We start from the raw sequence: 25,509 nt of genomic DNA, 5'->3' as shown, positions 1-25,509 counted from the left end.
AGTCTTTATCACTACCTAGCGGGCTAAATGTTTTACTTGTTATTATCTGTCTCTCCCCACCATAATATAAGCTCCGAGGTCGGGATTTTTGTCACTTTTTGTTTACTGCTTTATCCTTGGTCCTGCCCCACAGGGTAGGTTCTCAATAAACTTTGTAGCATGAACTTGTAAGCAAACATTTCCCTGAACTTGTCACATGTTCTTGTTTTTGACGTCTTCTGCCATGCAAAATCTTTTTATTTACATACGTACAACCGTCAGTTTTGAAGTTTTTCTTCTTCTATTTAAAGGCTCAATTTTTACCCTCTCAAGGACCGTTCTTTTGACTTAATTTCCTATTTTATTAAACTTTCTATTGTGGAAAATTTCAAACATACACAGAGATATATATCTCATTCCTCGTTTGGAAAGTCCATAAAAGGGAGAGGCTCTTACTGATTTTTCAACGTCTCCAGCCTCTGCCAGGACCTCAGCAACCTCAGGGAATGCGTTTCCAAAGAATAAATTAATGGCACGAGGGTTTCTCCAGGGCAAATGCCTCTCAGGGTCCCCTCAGACCACAGGCGGCAGTCCTGGGAGTCGTTTGCTTAAGGAAGGCGTCTGTCCTGTTTTCTCCCGCCAGGCTGGGCCTTCCCGTGGACACTCGCTGCCACCTCTAGGCGCGTGTTTGGCCTAGGTTGCCAGAATGGGAGGGGCTCTGACTTCCGACTGAACAAAGTTTTTTCTTGGGGCCCGCCGATCTCGGCCCCACCCAGGCCAGAGGCCGCCTCACTGACTAGGCCTCTCTGCAGCCACTGCGCTCCTCGCACGCGTATCCCACTCTCCAGCCCTTCTTCCCCCTCCCCCCGGCAGCGGCGGTTGGTCGCGCGCAGTCGTCCCTCTCCCACCCCCTCCGCTAACGAGCGGGCTCCAGGCCCTCTGGGATTGGCTGCGCCTGAGTGCATTTTCTCTCAGCCTCTCTGATTGGCTGCAGGGCACGCGGGATCTGGGCTCCGATTGGCTAGGTCAGAGCGCCTGCGCGGCGGGGTTCTCCGTCGCCAGCCATTCCTGGGGAGGACTGCCGGCGGGTCAGACGTTTCGCCTGTCGCTGGAGGAGAGGTCCAGGCTCTCCGGGAAGGCGGCTGCGGCGGCAAAATGAAGATATTCGTGGGAAACGTCGATGGGGCGGATACGACGCCGGAGGAGCTAGCAGCTCTCTTTGCGCCCTACGGCACGGTCATGAGCTGCGCCGTCATGAAACAGTTCGCCTTCGTGCACATGCGCGAGAACGCGGGCGCGCTGCGCGCCATCGAGGCCCTGCATGGCCACGAGCTGCGGCCGGGGCGCGCGCTCGTGGTGGAGATGTCGCGCCCACGGCCTCTTAACACTTGGAAGATATTCGTGGGCAATGTATCGGCTGCGTGCACGAGCCAGGAATTGCGCAGCCTCTTCGAGCGCCGCGGACGCGTCATCGAGTGTGACGTGGTGAAAGGTAATGTGGAGACGCGGGCGCGGGCGCGCTCGGGGCACTCTGCTTGTTAGCCACGCCCCTTTCCCGGGGGTCGGTCACTGCGCGGTTGGCGGTGGGGGCTGGGAGAAGTCCGCGGGAGTGAGGCCGGAGGTGTTGGGGGCGCGTTGGGTAGAGCCACCCTCCTCCCGTGCGGGCCAGGCACCATTAACCAAATGGGAGGAAGCGGCTCTGGGTGGGTGCGGCGGCCACTGCGAGCCGAGCTACGGGGCCGGGGACGCGCCTGAGAGACTTGGGAGGGTACCGGGGGCGCGCCTTCCACTGGGCTCCTGGGCCTGGCGCCGAACGGAAATTGGGAAGTGACGGGCACAAGCCGGATCATGGAGCGGGGAAGATTTCGCCACTTCCCCACTTCCTCTTCAGAAGTCTGTCAGAGCAAGGGAAAAGGGAAAAGGTGGGGGCTGAACCCCACCCCCCCCAAGGCCACCGTCGTGTTCCCTCTCGATGAATGCTCCCGAGCGGAAGGTAACGGGGCCCTTGGAAGTTTCTTGGGCTGGGATCTTTTAGTATTGTGTGGCGTGGGTCTACTGATGGGTATAGTTACTCGTGGGTACAGGAGGGGCCCCTTCCTAACCACTTTGGCCTTTCAGTATTGTTAGGTGGGTTAGGCGTGGCAATTCTGTGCTTTCCAACTCCCTCAAACTTTTTTTTTTCCCCTTTGGGATCGATTTTACATCTATAAACTGGAAACCCCGACTTTTCGCATGTGGACGAAGGCTTGTTTTATGAAATGGCCTCTTCTGAGCAACTAACTCGTCAAGCCGGTGCCCTAGGGCGGTATCCTTTTAGAAACTTGGTGATTTTGCAAGGGGGCACACTCTGAGGGGGACGTGGGGACTTAATGGTCATCTTTGCTTGAGTAGTCTAATTGTCAGGGTAGATCCCTAGTTTGCCTTCGAGAAGAATATATCACTATAATTTAGGCCTGACCTCCTTTTTGGGACTTAGTTGACTTTTTTCATAGTCTGGGTTCTTATCCCTAAGCTCTTTTTCTTTTTTGTTGGCAAGATTTGGAGGTATAGCCCTTGTGTATGTGGCCAGTTTCTGTTCCACTTGGGAACAGATCAGAGTCAACTTTGCCTTGCTATCTTCAGGGATGCAACCTGGGAGTGAGTATCTGATCCCTTGCTCCTGGTGTTGGATTCATAGCTGCTCATACCCTGTGTGAGAAGTTTTAAGGGTAGTAAATACATTTGGGAGCAGGTGCTTATTCATTTCCACCAAGATACATCTTTTGGGTCATTCCTTATCCTTTCCGTAACTGGGGGAAGTGTGAGGGTTGCAGTCTCCACCACTAGGAGTAATTCCTCCTTCTGCATTAATACTGCATTTTGTTTTCCTCAACTCAGGCTATGCAAATTCATGACTATCTGGAATCAGGCTTTCCTGCTGGGTGCTCTGATGAGGCAGGCTGTATGGTGCATGAATTTTTGCTTTTATTTAGAGTGAAAGAGTGGGAAGGGCATCAGATTGGGCCCCTGGCCAGGAAATGTATATGACTCATTATGAGAGTTCTGTTTGATTGACCTATTACATTTTTTTGTGTGGTTCTCAGACAGAGTGGCTACTAGATTGGGAGTCTAGAAACTTGCATCTGAGGGGACAGTCTCTATGGAACTCATTGGTCAAGAAGCCTTCTTTGGGTTGGTAGAGAAGGCTAAAAATTTGCCTGAATTTGCTTGGGACTGACACCAAGTGACAATGGGGGGGTGGGGTGAAGTGTGTAACTGCATGTGGTTTTTAGAACTCTTGACTGTTTTCTTTGTGAGAGTTAGAGTGAAAGTTTTGTGCATTTTGTCCCTTTGCGAACATTTGATTGGCAGAGATGCACTGATTTCCTTAGGGAGTGGTGGTTAGTTGTTGTTTGTAGTTATGCTGATATGTAAGAGAGTGCCTGATAATATTTTGAGGTAAGGGACTGTGGTAAAGATTTGAGGATCATATTCTCCACTGATGCCTTTCTATTTAGAGTGAAGGAAAATGAAGTTTTTAAGTTGGGAATGTAGTAGAAGAGACTTGGCTCTGGCTCTATAAATAGCTTACTTATTTCTTGCTCTGGGAATGGGCACTTGATTGAGTCATCTTGTGTTGGTTGTCAGGTCTTTGAAAAGCACAGAAGCTTGGCATTGCACAGGACAGCCAGTTCCGTTTTATTTCACAGGGGGAATAACGTAGTTGCTTGGTTCCAGGAGCTTAGATATGATTTGTAGAATAAAAATTTCCATAGCAACAGCAGATTGTAACCACTCTCCACAGCTACATTCTGTTGGGTGTTCAAGGATGAAGTTTGAGAGTTGCTGACAGCTTTAGGAACCATTTAGATTCCATGAGAAGTCTGAAGGGCAGAATAGGAAACTGTTTCCTCTCCTTTGTTGTGGGTGGCCATTCTTTCCTCCTACATACAGCTCTGTAGTTTCAAATTAGAATTTTTTTACTCTTCTGAGAATAGGAAAACTCATTTTTCTGGATTCTCTTAACTTTGGTACTGGAGGAATTGTGAAGTCACCAGACCCTTAGGATAGCTCTGTAAATCATTGCCTGCTAGTCCCTTTAAATGCGATGGATTTCCTTCAGGGGTCACCGTTTCCTTGAACTACCTCTCCAGGCAGGTGGGTCCCTGGAGTTTTCTAGATCTTTGGTTTTTCTTTATTGTCCTAGGAGTAGTTAGGTTCCTGGGCATCTTTGGAAGGGCTGGGTCTGGGTTTAGCTGCTCACTGTGATAAGGGTTAGTTAGCCCTCATGTGATGGAGTCAGCTGGACAACCTATTCGCACTTCCCTCCAGTATCAGGCTTAGAAACTCTCAGATATAAATTGGATATAATTGTATCTGATGGCTTTCTTTTTATCAGCTATATAGCTTATCTGTGTGGTCAATTGAATTGTACACATGAAATCTCAATTTTCAAGTTTCACAAGTTGGTCTCTTAATAAAACCGAGCTAAGTAGGGAATAGATAATGTGACATCCTATTGCTCTTGTAAACCCATTGAAAGTTTTTGTTGGGTGTTTTTTCCTAGCTTATTCCAGTCCTAGGAATTTGTGGATAGGTTAACCAGGAATATAGTGTGGTTCCTTAATATTCCCTCATAGTGCCTGAAAGTTTTTTAATTCCCTTTAATCTGCCTACACTCTTGCTTTCTGCTTGCCATTGCATTCTCCTGGTGGTAGGGTCAGCTCAGCCTTTGCTTTTAAAGAGATCTGGGACCACCAGCATTGATTTTTAGCTCACTGTACCCACACTGGAGGTGAGAGATGAGAGGACAGTTCTGGTGCCCTGTGGCTAGGCCTAAAGGAACGCTTTGCTTTTCGCCTTTCGCAATTGGAAGAATCAGGTTCTGGCCATAGGGGTGTAAAGACAGTTGTGATAGTTCATTTTGTTCCTTTATCATCTCTGGCTAGTTCCAAATTTGCATTTACAGGTTACATTGTATTTCTTGTGTTTTATTAGAGATGAAAGATCATATCTGTAGGGAACTAAGCCTGTGGTTATTCCTAGGCTTGAATAATTATCATGATTTTTATCATTATATAGCTATTTATACTTTACAAGCCTTTTTTTTTTTTGGCGGTATGCGGGCCTCTCACTGTTGTGGCCTCTCCCGTTGCGGAGCGCAGGCTCAGCAGCCATGGCTCACGGGCCCAGCCGCTCCGCGGCATGTGGGATCTTCCCGGACCGGGGCACGAACCCGTGTCCCCTGCATCAGCAGGCGGACTCTCAACCACTGCGCCACCAGGGAAGCCCTACAAGGCATTTTTATCATCTCATTTGAATCTTCTAACTCTGAGGTGGGTAGGACAGATTGTCAGATGGAGAAATAAATTGTAAGTTCCGTAAGAACTTACAGCAAGTCAGTGAACTGGATCTTCAGCTGAGGCATTTTAGCGCCTAGCCCCAGGATTCCTTTTGCTATACCACACTTCTGACTTCTACCTGTTGATTATTTTACTTTATTTTTTTTTTTGTGGTACGCGGGCCTCTCACTGTTGTGGCCTCTCCCGTTGCAGAGCACAGGCTCCAGACGCGCAGGCTCAGCGGCCACGGCTCACGGGCCCAGCTGCTCCGTGGCATGTGGGATCTTCCTGGACCGGGGCAGGAACCCGTGTCCCCTGCATTGGCAGGCAGACTCTCAACCACTGTGCCACCAGGGAAACCCCTGTTGATTATTTTTATTCTTATTTGTATGAGAGTCACGTTGGTGGCTTACATCCAGGAAAATGGCTTGCTTTATAGGAACAGCTAGAGAGGGCATCCCAGTATGAAAGTTTCTAGAAATTAGGACACTTGTTTAGAGGCCATTTAAAAGGATTTCTTATCAAGAATGGAACCTTAGTAACTTCATCTAGGTAATTCATTTCCTAAAGTGATGTGAGAGAGATGGGGTCCTGGTGCTTGGACTTTAAAAGTAGCCACAGGTCCAGATGGGGTTAAGTGCATGGCCTTACTTACCACCAGCATGACCTTTTTCATTGTTCTTCAGATTCTGCTTGCACCATCGTGGTTTGTGAGTTTGGATGTGAACAAGAATTTCTTCCTATTACTTCCTTTCCTAAAGTTTTCTTGTTCTATATGGTAGATGAGTAGGACTTTGAGATCAACATCCTGTCTTAGAGGCTTTCCTACCACAGCTCATTTAGAACTGAATGAGGACCTGAGGGGTAACCTGCTTAGCAGAGCCTGCTAGTTGTGGTAATTGCAGCTTCTTGCTGTGAAGCTGAGAAACCAAATCTTTTCTGTGAACAGAAGCCCAAGGGGTAAGGAATACTTCTGTCTCTTGATGAGTAACCTCTGATGTAATGTAGCCTGGGGGTGGGGGGCGTGTGTGTGTGTGCGCGCGCGCGCGCGCCTTGGGCCTGAACTCAGCCAGGAGGCTCAGTTTCCATTCTCACATCTTATTGGCTTACGTGGGGTCCAGCTTCTCCCCTTCTAAGCTTAAATGTCTAGTCTTAATACACAATCCTGCCTTACACATTGACTTCTCAGGGGTAGACTGGTGTAGTGAAGAGGCATGGAGAGCAGGGATTCTGTTTCTGGGTCTGACACATGGTTTTGTCGCAAGCCGTATAAATTCTCTGAGTGTGTTTGCCCACCTGTAAAATAAGGATAATGATCCTTTGCTCTGCCTGCCTCCTGGGATTGTTGTGAGGCCCAAATGAGGTCCTGTGCATGGAAGTGCTTTGAAAACGGGGAAGTACTGTGGGGAAGGGGGAGATTGTACTGGAGGAATTTCATGGACTGTGCATTGCAGTGTAGCTCTCCTGCCTTAATTGGACCCTGGGCTGAGACATGGGTCATTCCAAGACATAAGTGGTCATTTTCAGTGTTTGAGAGTTAAGCCTCAAAGGTGAACAGTAGTGTTTGGTAATCTTGGGATAGACAGTACTGAATAATTGAGTGATCCAGGAATGCTTTCTGCTTTTTGTCTGCTCGTTTATACTTACAGGAGACGTGAAGATTTTTATCCTGTGTTGCTGTTCATCTTTGCTCTTTCTTCTCTCACCAGGAAGTTGGGTGAGGTGGCAGGGGGAACGGGGAGAATGGGAAGAAAGCCATAGACAAAGCTGCCTGCTTGGGACAGTCAGAAGCTTTGTTATATGGGAGCCACATTTTATGACCTACTCCTGGAGAGGAGGGTTTGGAGGCCTGGAGGTAGCTGGCAACAGCTGGGTGCTGTTGGTGTGTCCAGTTTGGGACCCATCAGGTAGCATGCCCTGCCCCCCTAATTGCTAACCCTCTGTCTGCTGCTTTATCAGACTACGCGTTTGTTCACATGGAGAAGGAAGCAGATGCCAAAGCCGCCATCGCGCAGCTCAACGGCAAAGAAGTGAAGGGCAAGCGCATCAACGTGGAACTCTCAACCAAGGGTCAGAAGAAGGGGCCTGGCCTGGCTATCCAGTCTGGGGACAAGACCAAGAAACCAGGGGCTGGGGATACGGCATTCCCCGGAACTGGTGGCTTCTCTGCCACCTTCGACTACCAGCAGGCTTTTGGCAACAGCACTGGTGGCTTTGATGGGCAAGCCCGTCAGCCCACACCACCCTTCTTTGGTCGCGACCGCAGCCCCCTGCGCCGTTCACCTCCCCGAGCCTCATATGTGGCTCCTCTGACGGCCCAGCCAGCCACCTACCGGGCCCAGCCCTCAGCGTCACTGGGCGCTGCCTACAGGGCCCAGCCTTCTGCCTCTCTGGGTGTCGGTTATCGGACTCAGCCCATGACAGCCCAGGCAGCCTCTTACCGCGCTCAGCCCTCTGTTTCCCTTGGGGCCCCATACAGGGGCCAGCTGGCTAGCCCTAGCTCCCAGTCTGCCGCAGCTTCCTCGCTTGGTCCATATGGTGGAGCCCAGCCCTCGGCCTCGGCCCTCTCCTCCTATGGGGGTCAGCCAGCTGCGGCTTCTTCGCTCAACTCCTATGGGGCTCAGGGCTCCTCCCTTGCCTCCTATGGTAACCAGCCATCCTCTTATGGGGCGCAGGCTGCCTCTTCCTATGGGGTTCGTGCGGCTGCCTCCTCCTACAACACCCAGGGAGCAGCTTCCTCCCTAGGCTCCTATGGGGCCCAGGCAGCCTCCTATGGGGCCCAGTCTGCAGCCTCTTCACTAGCTTATGGGGCCCAGGCAGCTTCTTACAGTGCCCAGCCTTCGGCCTCTTATAATGCCCAGTCTGCCCCATACGCTGCACAACAGGCTGCTTCCTATTCTTCCCAACCTGCTGCCTATGTGGCACAACCAGCTACAGCTGCTGCTTATGCTAGCCAGCCAGCTGCGTATGCTGCACAAGCCACTACCCCAATGGCTGGCTCCTATGGGGCCCAGCCAGTTGTTCAGACCCAGCTGAATAGTTATGGAGCTCAAGCATCAATGGGCCTATCAGGCTCGTATGGGGCTCAGTCAGCTGCTGCGGCCACTGGCTCCTATGGTGCTGCAGCTGCCTACGGGGCCCAACCTTCTGCCACCCTGGCAGCTCCTTACCGCACTCAATCATCAGCCTCATTGGCTGCTTCCTATGCTGCACAGCAGCATCCTCAGGCTGCTGCCTCCTACCGTGGCCAGCCGGGCAATGCCTACGATGGGGCAGGTCAGCCGTCTGCAGCCTACCTGTCCATGTCCCAGGGGGCCGTTGCCAACGCCAACAGCACCCCGCCGCCCTATGAGCGTACGCGCCTCTCCCCACCCCGGGCCAGCTACGACGATCCGTACAAAAAGGCTGTCGCCATGTCGAAAAGGTACTGTATGCCCCCCCGCCTCTGCCCCCAGCTGGGGCTCAGGGCAAGGGGCTGAGGTTGGCATGGGAGGGAAACTGGAGCCATCGGCCCCTCCCTTGGTCTTCTCTACTCCTGTGGGATGTCCAGAAGCTGAGGGGGGTGATGTCTGTGAACTTTCCTGGTCACCAGGGTTCAGGTGGAGCATAGTGCTCAGACTGGGGTGGTACCAGCTAGTCAGGCTGGGAAAAGTGTCACCTGTCAAGGCTAGCCCAAGTGCTATTGGAGCTACTGCCTGCAAGATTGTGGCCCATAGTCTTTCCCACTGTCTGAAGGATCCTTAAGCCTGTTACGTGGTTGTCCTGGCCTCTGGTGGGGGTGGGTTTGAAAGAGTAGTCCCTTTGGCAGTCACTGGCTGAAGGCAGGGTGTATGTGGTGCGTCCACTCTTTGGGAAGTTGGGGACCTTGCTTTCGTCCGCCGTTCTGTTGGTAAACAACCAAGGTCTTTCTCTGCAGGGCCCAAGGGTGGGGATAGTTTGTCTGTGGTTTGGGAATGCAGACCAGAATCCACCTTGGCCAGTTCAGAAGGGTGGTCTTCAGTGGTGGGCTTGGTTTCCCACTGAGTTGGACCAGGCTTGAATTCTTGCCCTGGATAGGGTGTTGAGCCTTCTGACAAAATCTTGTTTGTTGGAGACCAATCTGATTACACCCTCCCTATCCCCATTGGCATCTCCCCCGTGCCCACCTGGAGCCCTCCCCTCAATTGTCTCATTCACCAACTGTCTTCTTCTCTCGACTAGGTATGGTTCCGACCGGCGTTTAGCCGAGCTCTCTGATTACCGCCGTTTATCAGAGTCGCAGCTTTCGTTCCGCCGCTCGCCGACAAAGTCCTCGCTGGATTACCGTCGCCTGCCCGATGCCCATTCCGATTACGCACGCTATTCGGGCTCCTATAATGATTACCTGCGGGCAGCTCAGATGCACTCTGGCTACCAGCGCCGCATGTAGGGCCATCCTGGGACAGGGCTCCACAGGGAGGGAAGGAGAGGAGAGGTGGGGTAGGGTGCAGGCCCAGGTTGTAACCACTGGCCCATACCTCTCCTGTTTGCGGTTTTTCATCCCCTCTACCATGTGGACCTTCCCCAGGAGACGATCCTTTTGAGTGTTCGGCAGTAACCTACTTTATTCCTTCGCCTCAGCAGCGAATCTTGCTACTGGCTCTAGATCTGCGGTTCCCCTCTCCCCTGCCTCCCATCTCCCCAGGATGGGAATTTCTTTTATGTTTTTATTTTTTTCCTGGCTCCCTTTTATTTTTGTGCGCGATATTTAAGGTCGTCTGGATGGGGAAGCAACCTGCAGCTGAGGTCGGCGGCGCCTTTTTCTTTTTAGATGTGAGGGAGGCCAGGAAAGGGTTAGCTTAACCATTTCCTATGCGCCAAGCTGTGCCAGTTGTCCAGGGGGCCCTGACTTTGTCCCTCTGTAGACTGTGTTGAGACTGAGTTCCTGTTGGGACAGTTGGTTGGTATATGTCCAGATCCCTACTGACCCCTGATGTTCTAGCTGATGCTGTGCGGCACAGTCCACTTCCCCATCTCCCCAAGTAGGTGGTGTTAGAAAACCTTAATTTTTTTTCCCTTTTGTATGGACTACAAATAAAACTTGGGGCGATTTGCAGTTTGGAAACCTGGTTGTCATTGTCTTGATTGCACTCAGTTTCAGGAAGTTTGACATCCAGGAAGACATGACAACTAAAGGGAGGGTGGCCAGAGAACCCAGGGCAGATGAGGAAAGGGGTTTGAATGTAGGAATTAGAATGATTTCCCTGCTGCCAGAGGGATTTAACCCATCGTCGTTCTGCTAGCCTGCCATCTTTAGGACTGGAGAGTCTGGCCCAAGTTGCTTCAGCTTGAGTTAATCACACCAAAATGCAGTAAATTTACTGCCCATTTTCCTCGCCTGTGCTTGGCTATTTTCCTTGACTTGTCTCCAGTTCAGGAAAATCCTGAGCTCCAGCAGGGTGGTTCTGGGGTTTGGCTTCTCAAGTGAGAAGTGGGGAATGGGTGGCTTTGGTGCTTATGAGGCTAGTAGGTCCTTCAGGCAGTGGGCTCCAGTAAGTACTGGGGCTGGGACAACTACTGGGAAGGAGCCAGTAGTTGGGGTGGGGGGGTCATGTCACTGTCTGGTAATGCCCTGTGGTCGGGACAGTTGGAAGCTGGTATGGGGGATTCTGGCTATAGACCTGGTATTTCGCACGTCGAACATCAGCACGGAGTGTCCTTCCTGCGTCCTGCCAACCCCTGTCATAGTCACCTGAGACTCAAATTGCCTATCTTCATTTGTTAGGGTTTCCAGATGTTTTCTTGTTGGGTTTATATTTGAAGGTGTTATGATAGACTCTGGGAAGTGGGTGAGGTGCAAGCGTAACCAAATAGGGGTGCTGGGATAGGCTGAGGAATTGATTGTTTATACTTTCATTCTGGGACTAGGGGTTCAGAGGACCTGGGCACAAAATAAGACAATTCCAGCCATGGACAAGACAGAGGCTTGGGCTTTATGATGGGTGAATGAAAGACTGGTTGGGTAGGGTGGTGACAGGAAACTGACATTCCTTTGGGAAAGGGGGCTTTATAAATTTGATTTGGGAGTCTGTTGGGGCAGGGTGGTTTTGGGGTGTGTGTGTATCAGTCAAATGGAGTTCAGGTGGGTTCTCTTCTGCTTCCTTCACTGGTTTCTTGTGAACTTCCCTGTGACAGAGTAGTTTGCCCCAGGTGTTCTCTTTCCTCTGCCCAGTGGGCAAAAGCATATGTTTTTTGTTTAACTGTGAGCTCCTATTTGTGGATGCAAACTGGGGGTAATCTCAGGGGTACTGAGGCCATAGTGCTCTTCCTTGCTTTTCTTTCTTCTCACTTCTTTGCCTTCAGGTGCTTTGCTGCTCCTTTTCATTTGTTTGCAGGACTGTGAGGAGGGCGAATTTGATAGGTTTTTTGTCACTTTTCTGCAGTGAGGGTGGGGTAATCTCAGGGCCAAGCTAACAGGCTTAGCTCTGGTTATTTCCCTGGAAAATCAAGGGTTGGTTAATTGTAGTGCTGTGATTGTGGCCTGCGTATTTGTAATTACTTCTTTGTCAGTGGCTTTCTGTCATCTTTCTCTCCAGTGAGGGTTCTGCCACTGTCCCAATCCCATGGTTCCTATGAAACCATTAGTACATGGTTCCTAATGTGCTCTCAGGGCCAGTGCTGATATTTCTTTATTGCAGCCCAAGTTCTTCAGGCTGACCTGGCCTAGATGATCACTCTGCTTATTATCTTTAGGTCCTGATGCCCTTGTTGCCTCCGCTGCCAGGCTTCTCATTTAAGCTAGAAGGAGCTAAAGCTAAATCATTTGTCATTTTCCTCTTTCTTGCAGATTGTTTTAAAATTCCCTCCCTCTGTAAATTATGCCACCTGTGTTAATCCTATAGCCCACTCTTCATACTTTGCTTTTTGTGGATTTCTGATTTCCAGGGTCCTAAAACTCGGAGACGGTTGGGTTGAGTGAATGGAAGGATAGACATTTAATGTGTGTTTTGGGAGAGGTGGGTGGGAATATGCGCTCCCAGTGTCCTTCAGATCTTTGCTCTTCTGATCTATCACCTCTATAACTCGACCTTCATTGGAGAAGCTTTAGATGGTTTATTCCTGGAACAAGACTATGTAAAGGCTTCTCCCCTCTACAGCCTCTTCTCTCCTGCGGTTTGGACCTTGTTTCAGATTCTGTCTGGGGTAGGCCTGGGGCCCCATCCCTTGTGCTGGAGGTAACGGGACTATCACTGAGTGGTCAGCCTCCATGGGTAGGCTGCCTTTCTAGTCATGCCCATCAGTTAAGCTCTGCCAAAGTCTGTGCGCAGACTGTTGGTTCTGCAGTCATTTTGTCCTATCAAGCCAAGTAAGTTGACTATAATGTGGGATGACTAAGGTCATAATGAAACTTAATTTCCTAGATTTATGGACTAGTATGTAATGTAATAGGAGTTTGGGTGATAAAGAAGATAAGATGGATATGATAGGTGGAAAATTCTTATTCACCTAAATTCTATAGGAACCTTTAAAAAGATCATAAAGGGTAGAATCTAGTTTTCCAGGAAGAAAAATTTATTAATAAATGATTTCAAGTCTAGCTGTAAATCATTAGAAACATTGTGTGTCTGTAGTGCTGGAAATAGTGTTCAGGTAGCTGAGCCCTTGGGCTGACCTTGGGAAATCGATAGTGGGGGTGGGTGCAGGACCTACCTCGATGAACTAGTTACAGTTAATAAGCAATGCTGGGGAAGTGACAGGTAAGGAAGGAGAGGATGGGGCAGCCCCACTAGAGAAAACTGTGGAGATGGAATTTGTTTGATTTGAAAACTGACTTGGCACAGAGAGAATTACTGAGGGTACTGGCTCTAAAATCAGGCTTCCCAAGTTTGAATCCCGGTTCTGCCACTTAATCTGGGTGATCTTGGACATGTCAGGAATTCTACCTAAGTTTTTTCATCTGTAAGATAGGAAAAATAGTAACATCTATTTAACACATGCTAAGCATTGTTAAAAGTGCTTTTCATATATTTCATTTTACCTTCATTGCAACTCAGATGTATTAGGTACTTTTTTTTTTTTTTTTTGCGGTACGCGGGCCTCTCACTGTTGTGGCCTCTCCCGTTGCGGAGCACAGGCTCTGGATGCGCAGGCTCCGCGGCCATGGCTCACGGGCCTAGCTGCTCCGCGGCATGTGGGATCTTCCCGGACCGGGGCACGAACCCGTGTCCCCTGCATCAGGAGGCGGACTCTCAACCACTGCGCCACCAGGGAAGCCTGTATTAGGTACTTTTAAACCTATTTTGGAAATTGAGGCTGTAGGTTAAGTAACTTCTGAAGATCACATGGCTAGAAAGTAGTGGATCAAGGAATTGAACCAGCCATTTTGGAGCAAATAACATGTAGCAAGTGTAGAGCCTCATATATAGTCACTGCTCATTAAATGCTAGCCATCTCAGAAATAAGAAGTTAGAACATTCTGGGGAGATTGGGACTGTGTAGGGTAGCACACAGCTGAGCAAAGGACTTTGGGTGTAGGTGTGAGTACAGCACGTATGAGTAACAGTGAAGAAGGGGGATTTCTGTAATGAGTGGTACCTAGGTGTGATGTAGGCCACTGGACCATACCAGTTTTGGCCACCTCCAGTGTCAGACAACACTGTTGTGTCCTGAGGGTCAGATTCCCCTAGGTATGGAGAAGAAAGGTACGGAGTAGGGGCCCTGCACAGACATTAAGGGGAGGCTTAGAGTGTGTAGTTGGCAGTGGGATTGGAGGCTTAGGAAGCTTGCTGACTGGCCTAGTGGCTCCCTCTGAACATCCTTGGAGATTACTGGTTTTTAATTTGAGCCCTTATTATACCAGTAACTCATTTCTGGATTAGGAGCCAGAGTTATTAGGTATATAAGTTGTATACATTCCTAAGAGTGTGAAAGGGTTTGAAACAAATAGATTGCTTATTCACATTTGAGTGGTCTACACTGACAACAGTGTTTCCCTCTGAATTTGGATTTGTTCCTCATTTCCCTTTCAAGAGTCCAGGCTCCAGCCTCTTTCATCTCTTCAAGATGTGGAGCCAGAACATACTTAAGCTTGGCTCTGACAGAAAGGCTAGATGACTTTGGACAAGTTGCTTTATCTTTTAATTTAGAGGCTTGGTAACCTGATCAGAAGAATCACCAAAGTGGCCGTTTTCAGTGTTCCAGACAAAGTGCTTTTAAAACATCCGATTCTCTGTAGTTGGTGTGGTAAGGTAGAGGGTTTGGACCAGATATCCTTAATTTAAAAACCTTTAATTTTTAAGTATTTTGGTAAAATACAGTTGGATAAATGAACATCAGTATGGAGACACTGGAGCTACAAATCTCCCTACCTAAAGCTTCATTTTGCAGCATTTGTGAAACGTAATCCTGGTGATCAGAAGCTGTAGCATAAGTTACCCCTGGCTTTTGGGCTTTTTATGTTTGAGGGAGACTGGAAAGTATACTAGGTGATAAGAGCAAAAGGGCTTGTTTTTAGTACTAAGTGTCCATGTTCTTAAGCTGATACTGACTGCAAATCCAAAGTCATTTCTCTCCTCTTGGTTATCAAGGTTTTAACTCATGCTTTATCTATTTGTTAAGTTAGTCAACAAATATTTGAGTGCTTACCACGTGCCAGGGGCAGTTTTAGTTTTAACACAGGGTAATAGACAACAAGAAAAGGTCCTTGCCCCTGTAGAACAAGTATTTGCTGGGGGCAGGGGCTGGGAGGGAGTAAGAAAATGAACGAATTTCAAGTGGTGGTAAGTATTTGGAAAAACAACATGGAGTCATGGGATAGAGTTCCAAGGTGTAGCGTTGGAGTGGGGGGCTGTGTTTAGATGGGGTGGCCAGCGAAGGACCTGGAGAAAGAACATTTCAGTCTGAATGAGCTTGGGACAAAGGGGCCAGTGTGCTGGAGCATAGTTGGGGTGGGGTGTGTTAGGGATGGGGGTGGGAGAATTGTTACAGAGATTGGGAGATTCTGGCAACAACCAGATTGGGTAGTGTGAATTGAAACTTTTCCAGTTGCCGTTGGTTTTAATTTAAAAAGCAGGGGAATGATTTAATGTGGTTTACTCAGTTGGATGAGCTTGCAAAATGAAACAAATATAACTGGACCTAGAGGGCTTTCAGAAGGTAAACCAAGAATAATTAGATCAGGGGGTGGGTGTGGGTGGTGGTCTGCAAACTGGCCTGAACTGTGATCCCGAGAAGATTTCTATTCCCAGTTTTTCCCCTTTGGACTTGGAGAGATTCCTAGTTTCATAGAGTAAGCTGATCTCATATGCTTTGGTATTTTGGAAGAAAGTTTTATCTCCAAGGCTATTAGGACAAAAATTTTGGAAGATCAAACAAAGGAGCTGAAAGGATTTCTATACCAGATGTGTTTCCGAACCTGCGCACAAGGAGTTGTGACCACCTCCCGATGCAGGGCCCCTCCAGAGGGCACACTTGCAGCTAACATGCAGTTGGTTTTCTTCATCACTGATCCTTTGGCCTTTATTCAGAGCCGCAGTGTCAGCATCAGGATCCACAATGAAAACGGACCAAGATTAGTGACCACTACATTTGTAAATGTGACATTTTTAGATTTCTGCCTTTTCCCACCCTAGAATAAATTATTGACCAATTCCCCACCGTTTGATTTCTGAGTCACGTCAGGTTTTAAAATCTACTTCCATAACTTTGACTTCACCTTTCTCTTTATGATCCCCACCCCTTTTGGGGGGGCTGCTTTGAACGGTAGTGTGTTCTGCTTTTGTCATCTTCACTTCCTGATGATCCCTTTCCTCACTGCTTTTATCATGTTTTAAGTTCTTCCATCCCCCTTTTTAAACTCCCTCTTCAAAAGCTGCCTTGCTTGTTCAGTGAATTATGGGATTATGTGAAGAAGCCGAAGGATGATAAAAAAAATGTGAGGAGGGAAGCCGGACCCTCTGGAGAATGCTGTTTTGATTGTATTTTGCTTATAGCTGGTTGTGACTTAGGCTCTTCCCTCTAAGGTCGGTTCTAGGAGTTTAAACCTACAGCTCTGGCTGATGGCGCCCAATAAAATAAAACAAAAAACTTTGCTGCTCTAGTTTTTTCTCAGGGCGGGGTGGGGGTGTATGCGTAATCTCCACGGTCACACAGAGAACCCTTTTCTTCATCTTGGACCCCGGGAGGCTGGTTCCTCCAAGGAACTTGTCTCCTCGGCGCCTCCTGAGAAATGCAGCCGTCAACCAAGCCGACGTCGGGGCCTTTATACCCTAATTGAAGCTGAGCCCATTAACCGTTTTCAGAGTTCCTTTCACCACCTATGAAAGTAGTTTCAATGTGGGGGTAGCTCCGGGACTCCCAGGGCGCCAGTGCGGATTCTTGGCCAAAGGAGGAGGTTGGTTTCTTCAGGTGGGAAGCTTTGCTATTTTTCTTACCTGGCTTCTGGGTCTGCGTAAGCTACCGCCCGCAGCACCCTGGCTGCGAGAGGGATGGCGTTTGGGAGATTAGAGGGAGAAGTGTGGAGTAGAAGGCAAAATGGAGCGCACGTGGAGTGGCGAAATGTGGAAGCTTAACAAAGTTGGCGCCATGAAGCTGAAGACCGCCACACCGGATCCCTAGCTCGCTCCGCCTAATGGCGGGCGGAACCCCGCCAGCGAAGCCCACGTTGGTAGTTCTTCCCTCACGCCGACCTTCCATCCAATCAGTGACCTCGGTTTGTCGAGAGAGGTGCTCATTGGCTTTCGTATAGACTCTGTGGGGTTACTGACGTTTCCACCTCTTCCAGGCCTCAGGTAATTGGCGTTCGTGGTAACCAATCAGGAAGAGGATCTACGGGAACGCCTGCCTTTTATTTTATTGAACGGCCAATCCGGTGGTAGGTTCACCTCCCCCTCTCTACCCAGAGTCACTGCTGCAGCCGCCGCCATTTTAGCGTTTTGTCAGAAGCGTCCGCGCCGCGAGGAAGAGCCCCTGCTGCTTTTCGTGCGGGTGAGAGACTCCGAGCCCCTTCACTGTCTTTTTTTTGCCCTGTTAAATCTCACGACTTGGGCTTTAGGGGTATCCTAGGGTGGTCCTGGCCTCCGCACTCGTCACTGAGAGCCGACCTCGGTGCTCGGCGTTGCGCGGTAAGCCTCAAGCAGCCCTTCCCCCACGACCTCCCCCGAGAATACCTTGCTTTTTTCCCCACCTTGCCCTCTATCCGACTTTGCTCGGCTTACTGCCTCGAGGCTTTTACCGAGATAACCGCTTTTCCGTTAGACTTAGGAATTACAACCCCGTTTCGAAAATTTTTGAAGCCCCGAGACACTGTCGTCTGGCCGTTGAGGCTCAAGGCCCCTTCTCTGGCCATGCATTTCTCCAATTCTCCAGGAGCTCGTAGGACGGCACCCCGAGAGAGGCGTTCCCCGCTCCAGCACTTCCTGTACTCTCCGAACGCCTCGCTATCCAGCTTAAGTCACGGGTTCACTGCTTCCAAAGGAAACCCTAAAATGTAGCTATTATAAGGTCCTTTTTTCAGGAAATGGCTAATTCGGTTACGAGAGGAAGAGCCAGTTCATAATTTCAGTCTGTCCAGCCAGCCAAGTAGTTAGACCTTTGTTTTCTATCTTTTTTTGTTTTTAGCGGCGGAGCCGCCGCGTGGCTTGCGGGATATTAGTTCCCCGACCAGGGATTGAACCCGGGCCCTCAGCAGTGAAAGCGTGGAGTCCTAACCGGACCTCCAGGGAATTTGCTGTCTATTTAGTAGGTAGAAAGCCCAGTACCCCTAGGGCTGCATTTATGCCCCGCTTTCATTTGCGTTTCCGTTTGAAACTATTCAGCTCTTACCAAACCCTTTGTCTGTGTTTGCTAAGGATCTGTGTCACAGATGCTTTCTCCTTTCTGTAGGTTCTATAGCTGGAATTGTAGCGGGCCTCCTTATTCCTACTTCCCTTTGATTATTATCTGGGGGTGTGCGTGTGGGGCGTCTGAGAGGGGGGAAAACTGGAAATATTTGCCAGACCCAAAGGAGATGGCAGTATTGTTTTTTTTGTTTTTGTTTTTGTTTTTGTTTTTTTAACTGACATGGGCCTGAGGTCTTTTGTTAGAAATTTCATTTTTTTTCGCCCAGGCTGTGTCCGAGATGGTGAAGCTGTTCATTGGAAACCTGCCCCGGGAGGCCACAGAGCAGGAGATCCGCTCACTCTTCGAGCAGTATGGGAAGGTGCTGGAGTGTGACATCATTAAGAACTACGGCTTTGTGCACATAGAGGACAAGACGGCGGCCGAGGATGCCATACGCAACCTGCACCACTACAAGCTGCACGGGGTGAACATCAACGTGGAAGCCAGCAAGAATAAGAGCAAAACATCCACAAAGTTGCATGTAGGCAACATCAGTCCTACTTGTACCAACAAGGAGCTTCGGGCCAAGTTTGAGGAGTATGGTCCAGTCATCGAATGTGACATCGTGAAAGATTATGCCTTTGTACACATGGAGCGGGCAGAGGATGCAGTGGAGGCCATCAGGGGCCTTGACAACACAGAGTTTCAAGGTGAACCACCCTCTTTGGGAAGAGGGCTGAACACAAGGTTTTGTGTAGAAAATAGGCTGGATAGGAGGGGTCTGGGATAGAGAGAGAGATACAGCTGTTGGTTGGCTGATTGTGAGGATTAAGTGTGGGTGATGGGCTTAAATGGAGAATGCATGGGATTTAGAGGCTTTACCTTAGGCAAATCAAGTTTGGGAGAAGAACCACTTGGCATTAGTTTGGAACCCCTAGGCTTTTTTGCCTATTAGTGCAGAAATCCCTTCCTCTGAAGATTTATTCAGTTTTGTCTTTTTTGCGGGGTGGGGGGGTAGTAGAGCACCTAACAGTGTTTCACTCTGAAATTTATTGCCTCAGCACCCCATGTGTTATTTTGTATGTGGAAGGACCTGGCAAAAGCTGGCTTAAGCCACATGTTTAGGAGCAAAATATCTGTGAAGCTCCCCCACCTCATCCCAATTCATGGCTTCTCGGTAAATATAATTTGTCGTTAAACAAGTCTTGAGAGAACTAGTGTCTTTAAATTGTTATAGCTCTTACCGCTTTTCTGTTACGCTTGCACCAAGAGGTTCGGTTTGGAGGACGAGGACACTCTAGAACTGAAGGCTAATTTCAGGAGTTTCTGAGGAGAAGGTATTGGGATTTGGGGGGCGATAATGGCAAAGCCGTTTCACTGGTTTGAGGAGTGAGCTCTAACATCCTTGGTGATTAGAGTACTTAGATGGGTGTTAACCTTGGAGCCTTGACTAGATTAATAGTGTGCCTGGAAGGCAGCATGAATGATGCTGTGGATAGACATTTTGTTTTCTTGGTTTAAGATCTAAGCTCCTGTGGCAAGGGTGGCAGTTGTGAAGGGGGTGGTAACCATGGTGAGTTGCTAACTCTACTGTTCGTCCACCCACTTTGGGTTCCCAGTGTCAAAGCCAGAAAAGAGCCTTTCCCCTTCAGTGTAACTACTTCTAAATTATGCAGTATTCCCACAACTCCTTGTTAACATTTTAAATCTATATTCCAACCTTTTTCAGCCCGAACAAGGTAGTAGCTGCTGCTTCTCCTGAGCACTCCTCTTGTTAAGAGTCATTTCGGCTATCTTTGATGTTTACTTAAATTGGACCTTCTTAGACCTGGAAGTCTGATCATCATTTCTTCCAAGTTAATGGTGCCCTGTGTTATGGGTATTGCTGTGCATTATTAAAGAAAAATGTCACAGGTCTCTCAGGTCTGGTTTTCCATTTTTAATTGGTAAGTTGAGAATTATTTTGTGTCAACAACTTAATTGGGAGGAAAGGCTGCTCTGGTGGAGGGTTTATGATATCTAATTTTTGGATACTCTTCTACACTTTAACCAAGTCATAGAAGAGGTGGTGGTGTCTCCTTGTAACAGTTAACACATGTAAGGGAAGGGTATTGTGAACTGATACAGGACACATCATACTTAGAGCATAACTCTTGGTATCTGAAGTCTAGGCTCTCTGAGGTTTAGTTGTTTTTGCTCTGTTTTCCTTACTGTTAGTCATTCTCTTTAGCATTGTCTAGTACAGTTTTGTATGTACATAGAGTAGCAGTATTTATTATGATGGTCTTTTTCCCTTTCAGTTTCTCAGTGTTGGGGATATTCTTTTTATTGTTTGCCCATTTAAGGAACATCCATTTTAGATATTTTTAAAGACTTAGCTGCTTTTTCTGACTTTGGAATTTTTTCTGGCAAATCTTTAGGTCAGGACATTTATTAATGACCTTTATGTCTTGAAGAGACATGGTTGGTTCCTCGGTTGCCCTTATTTTCTCTGGTTTTGTTAGGTGCCAAAGTGGCCACTTGGACAAATAATGAGGGACATGGGTTAGCACTTAAAGCACTTAAGTACTTAGTTGTACATCTTAGCTTTTCACTGGCAGCCTACACTTACCAGATAAAATGTTTGAACCGGGACTTTTTTTTTTGATATTTTGGTCCTTCCCTTTTCCCTTTTTTAGTCTTCTAGAACCTAACTTTAATTTTGTAGGTGAAATTGTATATTTACCATTTTCTATAACGTTACTTGAGTAGATGACCTATCTGTTAACTCCCCTGGTTCTAAGCATTCACTTCTTCGCCATCTGCATGCTTGGGTGCATGATAGCCATTTGTATTGGAAAGGTTTTGCTGGAGTTTTGCTTACATTAAAATGGTAGATCATGTTAGGTGGAAACTGCTCCTGTGAAAAGGTTTAAAATTTAAACTTTTTCATTTCCAGAATACAAATTGTAATTTTCAGCAAAAACTAGTATCAAGTGCATGTTCTTAGGATCTTAGATCTCTAAAGGAGAAAAAGTACTTTAATCTTGCGCTAACATGAACAGTTTGATACACTAACATTATTGGTCATTCTCCACTTTTTTCATCCCCTCTTTTCTTCCACATTTTTCATAATACTCTTTCTGAAAATTCAGGCATCTTGTGAACGGCCTGACCTGTTTTGTTTGACCCCCTGTTATAAGGGGTCACTAAATATTGTAAAGGATCCCTGTTAGAATGAATATCAGAACTAACAATTTAAAGGACCCAGTTTAGGGGGAAGGCAGTCCTTCAACTCGTATTTCACCCCTCTTCCCCCATTCATGAGTGTTTTTCCCAAAAGTCTTGAAACTTGCCTACCGCACTCAGCCACGGATCAAGTCTGGATTACTGTCAATGGTAACTTTAGAGTCCTACTCTATTCTCTTTGATTTTGGGGCGGTATGGGGGACTGACCTTTGCATTCTCCTGCTTACTGAATTCAGGAGTCTTAATAGTGAAGATTGGAGGTGTCAGAATGTTGTGGAGCACTATTATTGTGGTTTCTTTTGACATTGGGCCACTGTTCAGAGTAGTTTTTGTCCACAGTTACTTGGCAAAGGATGAAATGCCTATTTTTGAGCTAGAGTAGTTTCTTTCTTAAGCGTTAAACTGGTGTTAGAGCTGAAACATTTCTTCCTTTAATTGATCTTTGCCTGAAATCAGGTCATTATACTGAATTTATACTGGACCTTTTAAAAATATCTTAAAAATGGCAATGAATCCTGCATTAGAGTTGTCTAGGTAAAGCCATTGCTATGACCAGTGTCTGGGGTAGGGGCTGGGGCTATGACTAAGAGTGATAGCAACCCTTCTTGCGTCTGTTTCTTCAAGGCAAACGAATGCACGTGCAGTTGTCCACCAGCCGGCTTAGGACTGCGCCCGGGATGGGAGACCAGAGCGGCTGCTATCGGTGCGGGAAAGAGGGGCACTGGTCCAAAGAGTGTCCGGTAGATCGTTCGGGCCGAGTGGCAGACTTTACCGAGCAATATAATGAGCAATATGGAGCAGTGCGTACACCTTACGCCATGAGCTATGGGGATTCATTGTATTACAACAACGCGTACGGAGCGCTCGATGCCTACTACAAGCGCTGCCGTGCTGCCCGGTCCTATGAGGCAGTGGCTGCTGCAGCTGCCTCTGCGTATAATTACGCAGAGCAGACCCTGTCCCAGCTGCCACAAGTCCAGAATACAGCCATGGCCAGTCACCTCACCTCCACCTCTCTCGATCCCTACGATAGACACCTGTTGCCGACTTCAGGAGCTGCTGCTGCTACAGCTGCTGCTGCTGCAGCAGCCGCTGCTGCTGTTACTGCAGCTTCCACTTCATATTACGGGCGCGATCGGAGCCCCCTGCGTCGCGGCCCAGTCCCCACTGTTGGAGAGGGCTACGGTTACGGGCATGAGAGTGAGTTGTCCCAAGCTTCGGCGGCCGCGCGGAATTCCCTGTACGACATGGCCCGGTATGAGCGGGAGCAGTATGCGGATCGGGCGCGGTATTCAGCCTTTTAAAGCTTGAGGTGAGAGCGGTGGGGTGTCCCTTGTTCTGGTTTTGCCATCCCTCCTGCAGCCTAAAGGCTCCAGTTAGGCTGCCCTGCTTGCTTGCTTTTGCAGGGTTAGGGTAAGGTTGCTAATGGTTCAGAGGATAGGGAGAAGTCCTAACTATTTTGTGAAATATATAAACATCCTTATCCCTCATGGCTGTTTTTCCAGGGCTCCTAGTCCTGGGAGTCAATCTGATTCCATTTGTGCCTGGAAAAGCAAACAGTGGTGTGATGAATCTTGGGTCACACCTGTGTGCTGTAATTGAACCAAACCTGGAAACCAGACATTCAGACCCAGGTGTGCCGTTTCTCAGAGCCTTCGTTGAAATTCCTAGGTGTGTGACATTACTAAGGTCTGCAAGGTTCCTGTTCTGCTTCATGCTGTGTGAAAGGTCTGATGGTAAGTTGGGGCAGAGAGGAGTAGAAAAAGATATCTTTCAACTTATAAAGTTGATTTCAGCAAGGAGTCTGGGGCATAGACTCAAATTCAACTTCTCTGGTCAGTTCACATTCATTCCCTGAGCTGAATAGAATGCCTACCCCATTGCTTTATCTTTGAATCTGTCCTGTAAGAGCCCATTTACTTTGTTCAGTTTTGTTTTTAAACTGTCCCCACGGTATTAGATTTGACATTCTCTCCACTTCTTTAAGGTACATAATAACGTAAATATGTACGCACCCTGTTAATTCTACTCTTCTTCAGTAATATTGAAATCCAAGGTTGGGAGCTTTGCCTTAAGCACGTCACTCCCTTCATCTTCCCACCAGCTATGAGCATTTAACACTCTTCAACCACCAGCTCTACCTTGAGTCCTCTGGCTTTTTCCTATACATTTTGAGCCTCATGATCCATTTGGCTCTACTTGAGTGTATTCTCTTCTGATGCTTGCCAGCTTTGGGCTCTAGGTGTTTGAGACTGCTGTTGTATTAAAGGGTGTTTCACAACACCGTTTGTCTTGAGTAGCTCCCATTGTGTCCCAGACATTACCATTGATCTGTAATCCTGTAGTAACAGGGTGGGTGATACTGTCATCTTTTCCATTAGGGCAGAAGGTATGTGACTTGCCCAGGGTTATTGGATAGGAGATCACTGATAGGGCTGGAGAAGAAACTTGAGTGACCTGATGTGTAGCTTACACATGCCCTCCAGTACGTTCTTTTATTTTCTTCCCTAGTCAGAGTTGGACGCCCTCAGGTGTTACAGCTTGTTCAGTTAATGCCACTTTTTCCTAGACCTTAAACGATTTTTAACTTGTAACTCCAAGATTCAAACATACTTTTTACTGTGGAGAGCTAAGAGCTAATTGGAACCTCTCCCTTTTTCCTGCTCTCCAGTGACAGTTTGTAAATGTGGAATTGCCTTCTCTGAGGAATGCTAATGTGCTAACATCAAGAGAAATGCAATGTCTGTCTACTCTCGTGAAAGAAAATTTGCTATTTCGTTTAGAGAAAGGCTAGTCTGGGATTGCTTGAGCCTTCCCAGTTACTGTCTGGCCTTCAAGCTCTTTTCACTTTTAGAGATTATTATTATACTATGGATGGATACAAGTAAACTTAAAAGGAGTGTCAAGTTACCGTACTTTGTAAAGATGTTCTTTGAAGTGTAAGTGGGAAAGCCCTTGTGAGCTTTGCTGTAAAGCCCCTGTATTGTGCTCTCTTTCAGGTGGGATGTGTGTGGGCTGAAATTCCGAGCTGCAGTTGTGCATGAGAATACACCCTTCGTGGTACCCCATCTCCGGGACGTTCTCAGCTCTGTGCGTTCAGTCCCCCAGGAACCGTGGACCTTAATTTACCTTGTTAAGTTCAGACCACCTCTTCTTTCCTCTCTCCTGCCCATTTCCGTGTTCTTTCTGTCCTTCAATACTTCTGTAGCTTCCCATCATGTTCTGTTCTCCCAGCAGGTCTCATTGTGTGCAGAAACTGGTGGGGGTTGTACTGTATCCCCACCTCCTGCTTCCAGTGGGTGTTGTGAGAGTGTCACTGCTTCTGAGTCTTTTTGACCTAAAGGCTTATGGCAGGTAGACACATAGCGTTGGATCACTTTTTTCTTTCCGGTGAAATAAATGGTTTTTCAACTTAGGGAATGTGTGCTTTGAGAGAGTTCTTACTTGGGCTTGTGTCTGGGTTCTTTATTTGTCTCTGGAAGAGAAGGGGAGGGTATAAAGTTTGACATTCAGTTCTGGGTGAACATCACTGCAGTTGTTTTCCTTATTGTAGATAGGATTTATAGGTGCCAAAGGTAAAAGAGGACTTACATAGAAGAACCCAGGTAGGCAGGCTTATTCCATTAAAGACTTTCTGTCTCTCATACACCTTTGTTATAAAACCATCAACTTACTAGGAGTTTTGAGATGTGGGACTTTTCCCTGCTTGAGAAACAATTGTCACCCACCCCTTACTACTAACATTCCAACCACCCAGTCAATCAGTACATCTAGTTTGACTTACTTTCCAAGGAAGAGGTCTAGAATAAGGAAGGGTTTGAGGGAACAGGAGGTCAGCTTTCACTTCATGCCATGTGGAAAATTAAGTTGTGGCTCCAACAGCATTCTGCTATTTTCCTAGGCCAGTAAGCAACACCTTTTGATGCCTTTCACCCTCTATTTGTACAGTTCTGCCAAAATCCAAAGAATTCCTCAGTGGCCCCACTAGTACCTCATTTCCTTTAGAATGATAGGCATAGAAGAAGGACCCAGAAGTGAGCTTTAGATTATTTAACAAGGATGGGGGGTGAGTACAAGGAAGACCCACTGCTTCTTAGTTCCATGCTTTTATCAAAACAGACTGTCTTGCAGATGTGTTTTGTCTGTACCTTCTTGCTCCAGTTTTAATATATATAGTGGGATTCTGTCTGGTTAGGGCATTTCC

The 25,509-nt window shown here is 47.8% G+C and overlaps 2 protein-coding genes across 5 annotated transcripts; both read left to right on the top strand.

The window, feature by feature from the left end:
- Window positions 1-1,030: 1,030 nt before the first annotated feature.
- Window positions 1,031-17,180, top strand: RBM14 (RNA binding motif protein 14). Of its 3 annotated transcripts, none has more exons than XM_030833458.2 (3): window positions 1,031-1,471; window positions 7,260-8,724; window positions 9,501-10,383. In XM_030833458.2, exons 1-3 carry the CDS (start codon window positions 1,135-1,137, stop codon window positions 9,706-9,708), a joined length of 2,010 nt encoding a protein of 669 aa, XP_030689318.1. In that variant the 5' UTR covers window positions 1,031-1,134; the 3' UTR covers window positions 9,709-10,383. The 3 variants fall into 3 exon arrangements, with proteins under 3 accessions (XP_030689318.1, XP_030689319.1, XP_060158864.1); XM_030833459.2 differs by having other exon boundaries at window positions 7,260-7,370; window positions 9,501-9,658; XM_060302881.1 differs by lacking the exons at window positions 7,260-8,724; window positions 9,501-10,383 and adding an exon at window positions 17,041-17,180.
- Window positions 17,109-24,720, top strand: LOC115840480 (RNA-binding protein 4). 2 transcript variants are annotated; one of them, XM_030833467.2, is made up of 4 exons: window positions 17,109-17,243; window positions 18,364-18,787; window positions 21,930-22,617; window positions 24,305-24,720. In XM_030833467.2, exons 2-3 carry the CDS (start codon window positions 18,376-18,378, stop codon window positions 22,607-22,609), a joined length of 1,092 nt encoding a protein of 363 aa, XP_030689327.1. In that variant the 5' UTR covers window positions 17,109-17,243; window positions 18,364-18,375; the 3' UTR covers window positions 22,610-22,617; window positions 24,305-24,720. The 2 variants fall into 2 exon arrangements, with proteins under 2 accessions (XP_030689327.1, XP_060158867.1); XM_060302884.1 differs by lacking the exon at window positions 21,930-22,617.
- The last annotated feature ends 789 nt before the right edge of the window (window positions 24,721-25,509 follow it).

The sequence above is a fragment of the Globicephala melas genome, chromosome 8 (assembly GCF_963455315.2).
Source record: "Globicephala melas chromosome 8, mGloMel1.2, whole genome shotgun sequence".
NCBI lineage: Eukaryota > Metazoa > Chordata > Mammalia > Artiodactyla > Delphinidae > Globicephala > Globicephala melas.
Note: the sequence above shows the minus strand (reverse complement) of the source record. Positions and strands in the feature narration are given on the sequence as shown.

Excerpts from the sequence above, each read along its gene's own strand:
- RBM14 (XM_030833458.2), top strand. The coding sequence starts at position 1,135 with ATGAAGATATTCGTGGGAAACGTCGATGGGGCGGATACGACGCCGGAG. Across the intron at positions 1,472-7,259 it reads CGAGTGTGACGTGGTGAAAG|ACTACGCGTTTGTTCACATG; the intron begins GTAATGTGGAGA and ends CTGCTTTATCAG. Across the intron at positions 8,725-9,500 it reads GCTGTCGCCATGTCGAAAAG|GTATGGTTCCGACCGGCGTT; the intron begins GTACTGTATGCC and ends TCTCTCGACTAG.
- LOC115840480 (XM_030833467.2), top strand. The coding sequence starts at position 18,376 with ATGGTGAAGCTGTTCATTGGAAACCTGCCCCGGGAGGCCACAGAGCAG. Across the intron at positions 18,788-21,929 it reads TGACAACACAGAGTTTCAAG|GCAAACGAATGCACGTGCAG; the intron begins GTGAACCACCCT and ends TGTTTCTTCAAG.